This window comes from Olea europaea, unplaced genomic scaffold (assembly GCF_002742605.1).
Source record: "Olea europaea var. sylvestris unplaced genomic scaffold, O_europaea_v1 scaffold2973, whole genome shotgun sequence".
Lineage (NCBI taxonomy): Eukaryota > Viridiplantae > Streptophyta > Magnoliopsida > Lamiales > Oleaceae > Olea > Olea europaea.
The window spans coordinates 64,785-71,881 of record NW_019248358.1 but is presented as its reverse complement, the minus strand read 5'-3'; the positions used below and the strand labels follow the sequence as shown (position 1 = coordinate 71,881).

Genomic DNA, 7,097 nt, shown 5'->3' with positions numbered 1-7,097 from the left:
AATAAAATGTGGATTAAAATTAATTGTTGATTTTGATCTTAATTTTTTAGTAAGGTTTTGAGCTATTCCAAACAAACATCTAAGAAAAAAGTAATAATATACGAGGCAAGATTTTTATATCATCACAATTAACAACCTTTATCATACAAGTGGAGAGAAATACATAGGGATATATACAAATTAGAACCAAAACAAACTAGTGATGTTTAACTGTAAACTTGGTTAGATAATGTTGTTTAACGACAGAAGTGATTCCTAGGTCCATTGCCCAAACTTTCTCAAATAGGATTTCAGATTTATTGTCCTTATTTCGTTAATCATCGCTTCTCAAATAATTATTTTTCAATTCATCTTCATGTGTCTAGATCAAGAAACTAACTTGTAAATCTTGACCTCTTTCTTCAAGACACGTACGTAAATAAGAACGCATCATTGGATTAAATAGAGAGTTAAATTTTATATTTTGAATATTTGAAGAGTCATAAATTTCAGTTTTCTATAGGAATCTGCACATGCATAACAGTTACAACCCACATGGATAAGAACCTAAAACAAGTAAGCTAAATTTAGTAACTCACCCATGATTTCTTCAACAGATGTTCCAAATTTCTTTCAACTGAATTATCGCTTTCTTTAAACCCTACACCCTTTTCTACATATAGAAGAAATGAAAAGCTTTTAAAAAATAAGAATCTTTACTAACTATTTAAACCACCGAAAAACTTCTTATTTCACGCTTTCTATTTTTAGTAAATTTAGCTATCTCTAATTCATTATAAATAGCAGCCACAAGTGTTCATACTTACTCACAAGTTATCACATCTTCTCCTGCGTTACATTCTGATCATAGGATAATTAATGGCTTCTTTTAGCAGAATAAGTTGTGTTTTTGGAGTTTTATTGTTCTTAGTTCTTGCTTCTGAAGCTAGGGTTCTGGGAACTGGAAATGCGGGGTTTGTTGCAACAAGGGATTCTCATTTTGTTCTCAATGGCTCGCCTTTTCTATTCAATGGATTCAATGCGTACTGGATGATGCATGTATCGGCCGATCCGGGCGAGAGGTACAAAGTCTCTGAGGTATTCAGAGATGCATCTGCTGTTGGTTTAACTGTTTGCAGAACTTGGGCTTTCAGCGATGGAGGTGATCGTGCACTACAAATATCTCCCGGGACATATGATGAACGTGTATTTCAGGTTGCTTAATTATTTTCAAAATTAATGTTAAGAAGTAATTTTTAATTATTAAATATTATGGACTTTGCATGAAATTCAGGGACTAGATTTTGTGATTTCTGAAGCAAGAAAATACGGGATTCGCCTGATATTGAGCTTCGTCAACAATTACAATGATTTCGGAGGAAAACTACAATATGCTCAATGGGCAAGAAATGCAGGAGCAAGGATTAACAGTGAAGATGATTTCTACACAAATCAAGTGCTTAAAAATTATTACAAGAACCATATTAGGGTGAGAAATTGAATTCAATTTTCTCTGCATGCACGTGTTCAAAATTTTAGTAATTTCTTCTTGTACGTTGCAGAAAATTGTTACAAGGTTCAACACCATCACCAAAATTACCTATAAGAACGATCCCACGATCATGGCATGGGAGCTCATGAATGAACCTCGCTGCCAAGCCGATTACTCTGGAAAAACCGTAAATGTAAGAATATTACACAATACAAGTCATTTGCATTTTCTTCTAGTAAATAATTAATGTTTCTAAAAGTTTCTTAAAATAACAGGGTTGGGTTCAAGATATGGCAACTTTTGTGAAGTCTCTTGATAAAAGACACTTGCTTGAGATTGGCATGGAAGGATTTTATGGAGACACAAAGCCAGAAAGGAAGCAAGTCAATCCAGGTTACCAAGTCGGGACGGATTTCATTAGCAACAACCTTATTAGAGAGATCGATTTCAGTACCATACATGCATATCCTGATATCTGGTAAGTTAATAATTTATTCTTTTATAATGTAATTTTGAAAGAATGAATCTAATTGAGACTAATATCTGTGACAAGGTTATCCGGAAAAAGTGACAATGAACAAATGGTTTTTATGGAAAAATGGATGTCGAGCCACCGGGATGATGCAAGAGGAATTTTGAAGAAGCCACTTGTCATAGCCGAATTCGGAAAATCTAGCAAAGATCCAGGATACAGTTTAACTGCGAGAGATTTATACATGGGCGATGTATACAGAGATATATACAGATTTGCAAGAACAGGAGGAACAATGAGTGGAAGTTTAGTTTGGCAACTTATGGCAGAAGGCATGGATTCATATCATGATGGATACGAAATTATCTTATCACAAAATCCATCAACTGCTGCAATTATGTCAAGGCAATCTCATGCCATGACAGATTTATCTCATTTGTTCGTTGGACCTCATCATACTCAGACTGCTAGAAAGTCTGCTCCATGATACAAGTTTGAATACTGCTATATGGAGTTGGTGACTGCAATAGTCGCTTTAGATGGCATTCTACGTGGCACTTTGTTATCTAAGGCGCTAATGCCTCAACAATAAACTGACATGCAGGACGACTGCTGCATTGGCTAATTATGAATTGCATTACTCAAATTCGTATCCTCATATGGTCTTCATTTATTTTAATGGAATAAAATTACGCATTGTTGTAGTTGGTAATTTGTAATTTGAGTGCTTTTATAATTAAAGAAAATGAAATTTATTTGTTTTATTTAGTGTTCTATCTCATGCATATATGCTCAAACCAAAATTTATTTATAATTCTAAGCAACATATTTGCATGAATGATATGAAGTCTAATTAAGTTAAAGAAGCAAACGTGTATTAATTACCCGTTAAATTAATCTGATTGCCATGTTATATGGTTTTTTAATGATAAATTTTTTTTTAAAAAAATGATGATTATTTCTTTGCTACTATATATTACTATACCACTTGATTTACCAATATACTCAAGATTTAGATCTTTTAATTAATTGATGATAAGTTAAAATTTTTGTATTTATCTATCTTTCATTTTTAAAGACAGACGCTATTATTTATTCAAGATACTATTTATTTTAGTGGGTTTTCGTGTTCTAGAGACAAACTTCAAGCTTGGACAAAACATTGAGTAAAATAAGAATGGAAAGAGCGTTAAGATGGTTGCATGTTGACTCATATCACACATGCAACACCGGAGCCACACAAGTGGATGAACAAAGGTGAAACCAAAGACAGATATAGTCTCATGCTCTCACTTAAAATTTTCATAAGTGCGTTCAAATTGTCGGGCCAACGAAAATTAAGAAGTTGTCATCCGACTTTGACTTAACTTGCAAAACATTCAGGGGTATAATGGGGATATTTTGCACAAAAGTCCTAGCCCTATAGTTTATATATAATGCCTCGGGCATTAAAGAGGTTAACACAATCTTAGATTTGAGAGAGGGAACAAATAATCGTGTAATTCGATAATGTACTAAACTTTCTAGTTAGGACAAATTGATGTAGTTTAGCTTTGATAGTTATATATTAAGTTCCATGTTTTGACTTTAAATATTCTTTTAAGTTGTTCTTAATTCTTTCAATTAATTAATCAAATAGTTGAATGATTGGTTAACTGTAATAATGTTGTTATTGTGATTCTCAACCCTATCGCTACATTATTTATTATGATACTGTGCACTTGGTACTATGAACAATTGTTAATTAGTTTATGGACATACAAGGGAATTTTGAGTTGTTATGTCATGAGATGCTAAGCTGTAAAAATGTAATAAAATTCAGCGTTAGTATTCACGGGAACCTAACAACTTTGACGTAATTATGCATGGTCGCGGGACCCACATTAACTGAAATGTCCCACACATGACACGTTCAGTTACCAATTGCCGGCTGCTGCTTCCAGAATTTCTGAATTTAGGGTGTGTTTGATTGACATGGAAAATATCACATAGAAAAGAAAACGTTTTCCATCTTTTGTGGAAAATAAAAACTACCTCTACCCAGGAAAAATATTTTCCTTAAAAACAAGGAAAATTAGGCATATTTTCAAAAGTTGGAAAATGTTTTCCATGGAAAAAATAGCAATCAAACACTCCATTAGTTTAATTGACATGGAAAATATCATGTACAAAAGAAAATATTTTACATTTTTTATGGAAAATAAAAACCACATCTATCAAAGGAAATTATTTTCCTTAAAAACAAGGAAAATTAAGTATATTTTCAAAAGTTGAAAAATATTTTTCATGAAAAAAAGTAGCAATCAAACACTCCAAATAAAAATTTGGGAGAAAACTGATATTTTCTTAAAAACACACCCTAATTTTTTTGCCCTCCCAGTCAGTTCTTCAACTTTCTTTATTTATACTAATTTTTGCATTTCCCATTAAAACCAACCAACTTTTCTTCTCGGCCATTTCTCTAGGAAAAGTTGTCGTTAGTCCTCAATCTAATATTCCAAATTCCAATATCATTTTAATACCAGATTTTTAGATTGAAATCGTTAACATTAATATATTTTCAGTTTTCTATATATTGTAAATCCACCTAGTGCTATTGAGTTAAAAGTTTGATGTGAACAATGTCTAACTTATTACTAGAAAACAGTTTTGTTAATAAATGAAAACAGAAAACTTACCTACTATGAAATATTTTTTATTTTTCTCAAAATCTTTCTGTATTGGTCTCTTACCTCTCAATCTTACAAGCCAGAGCAAAGCGCAGTTCATCTTACTTACTGGTAGTCCAAATTAATCGTTTGGATCATGAAGCTAATGAATAACCGTTATGCTAGAATTATAAGAATTGGATCATATAGTGAATAATGAATTTTGATGGAGCTAGTGGATCATATTTCTTTTCTCTGAAATAAAATTTTCTTCTACTAAGTACGATTTTTGTTAATTTTTTTTTTTTTTTTTTTAAAGTCCGGTTTTAAGTGATTTTTAAGTATAGAAACCTAAATCAAACAATTTCTAAGAAGTTTGTTTTGGTTCAAATCAATGGTTTCGAACCATTATTTTGTTTGCTTTTATAGTTCGAAGGGATTTTTGTTTGGTCCTACTGCCAGTGACTTTATGTGCAAATATTTAGGCGATTGTTAGGAGGTTCCGGTGGACTCGAGAAGAAAATTGGCGGAAGGTTGCCAGTTAGAATGGAACAAATTGTGCAAGCCTAAACGGGCTGGTTGTTTGAGACATAGGGACCTGGAATTTTTTAACCAAGCCTAAAGGTGATTTCTACCGGTTGGGACGATTTCGAATTTCATATGTCACGATCTTCACTGTTTAAATGTTCCAACATCTAGCAGAAAATCTATATGGAGAGAACAAATTGGAATTGCACCACCAAAAGGTCGAATTTGGAAGAATCAGGTTTAGACTTATTTGCCTTTTTCTCTTGTGCTAACAAGAAATATTGAATGTGTATTTATAGATTTCTGCAAATCAGAATTCCATTAGGATTAGTAAACCCCAACGTGGTTCGCCCGAGAGACATTTAAATCAAATTCTTTGACTTCAGCACGTAATAACAAGACCAATTATAAGTTCATCCAAAGTATTTAACTGATATATGTAGGATAATTTAATGCTTTTAAATCATTGGATCTTTTATGTTAAATCATCAAGAAATACAAGAATTAAAGCGGAAGCGTACCTGAATCAGACATGCTTAATGCAATAATGAATTCCGCGGTATAGTCTTCCAAATCTACACGCAGTCTCCTTTTCCTCTATGTGATGGGATGCAGAAGAGAATGAATAATACGTGCGTGTAATTTGGGGACCATAACCTATTTATATAGCAACGCCCTTTGACCTAATTCGGCCCATCATGGAATTAGGATTTGGGCCCGGTCTCTACACATATGTAAACTCACACTTTAATTGGATGCAGAAGAGACTGAATAATACGTGCGTGTGATTTGGGGACCATAATCTATTTATATAGCGACACCCTTTGACCTAATTCGGCCCATCATGAAATTAGGACTTGGGTCCGGTCTCTACACATATGTAAACCCACACTTTAATTGGATACATTAAAACCCAAAATCGAAGCCTTATTAAATCACTTTAATTGGGTTCAACCGAATTCGATAGCCTTTAATTTAACACACAATTATTCAAAAAATCCTTACAATCTCCCACTTGGATTATATGTGTCACCTTATAATTGTGCATTAAACATAACCTTATGAGTACTCAGAATTTTGCTATCATTACCGAATGTATCCTCAAACAATCCCGTCCATCAATCATATCAATATAGGATCAAAGCAGCTTTCACTACTTTCACGTAGCTAAACCTATCAATGGTCGCGTATATCAACATAATCGAATCACATGGATCAAGAATGGATGTGTAGCATGAAAATTACATGTAATGTGATCTGTAACATGCCTATTTCCAACTAGTCCATCTTAATACCTTAGTGAGATCATTTTAAACAAGTTCAGAGATAATAAACCAAATAACTTTATAACTGAAAATAATTTTAACTTTAAACTGTATCCAAAATAACAGTACATGTGTCCAATATGAAAAGCAAAAATACAAATTCCCACTGAAACTAGATATCCTCAAGAGACACTATACCCATATGAGCAGTGTGCTCATGAAAGACCTTAGGTATCAATCCCTTAGTAAACGGATCCGCAACCATGAAGTTTGTCCCAATATGCTCTATTAATACCTGTCCACTTTGAATTCTTTTTTTAACAGTCAGGAACTTGATCTCTATATGTTTTGACTTTGTCGAGCTCCTGTTGTTATTAGAATACAGCACTGCTGATTTATTGTCACAAAATATCTTAAGTGGTCTTTCTATATTGTCCACAATGCGCAGCCCAGTAACAAAATTACGCAGCCATATTCCATGATTTGATGCCTCATAACACGTTATAAACTCCGCTGCCATGGTGGAAGTAGCTATGAGTGTCTGCTTAGCACTCTTCTATGAAATAGCACTTCCAGCAAGCAAGTAAATATAGCCTGAAGTGGATCTCCTACTATCTTGGCATCCCGCGAAATCGGAATCAGAATAACCGATGATCTCCAACTGATCCGATCTCCTGTATGTGAGTATGTAGTCTTTTGTTCTCTGTAAATAC

General features: G+C 33.4%; 1 protein-coding gene across 1 annotated transcript; it reads left to right on the top strand.

Annotated features, from left to right (window-relative positions):
• Nucleotides 1-823: 823 nt before the first annotated feature.
• Nucleotides 824-2,662, top strand: LOC111384680 (mannan endo-1,4-beta-mannosidase 5-like). Its single transcript, XM_023008998.1, has 5 exons — nucleotides 824-1,194; nucleotides 1,274-1,468; nucleotides 1,542-1,664; nucleotides 1,747-1,949; nucleotides 2,025-2,662. The coding sequence occupies exons 1-5, from the start codon at nucleotides 859-861 to the stop codon at nucleotides 2,428-2,430; spliced, it is 1,263 nt and encodes a 420-aa protein (XP_022864766.1). The 5' UTR covers nucleotides 824-858; the 3' UTR covers nucleotides 2,431-2,662.
• Nucleotides 2,663-7,097: the final 4,435 nt, after the last annotated feature.

Bases quoted from the DNA above. Each gene is read 5' to 3' on its own strand.
- LOC111384680 (XM_023008998.1), top strand. From the start codon at position 859: ATGGCTTCTTTTAGCAGAATAAGTTGTGTTTTTGGAGTTTTATTGTTC. The intron at 1,195-1,273 runs GTTGCTTAATTA...CATGAAATTCAG, and splicing joins ATGATGAACGTGTATTTCAG to GGACTAGATTTTGTGATTTC. The intron at 1,665-1,746 runs GTAAGAATATTA...TTAAAATAACAG, and splicing joins ACTCTGGAAAAACCGTAAAT to GGTTGGGTTCAAGATATGGC.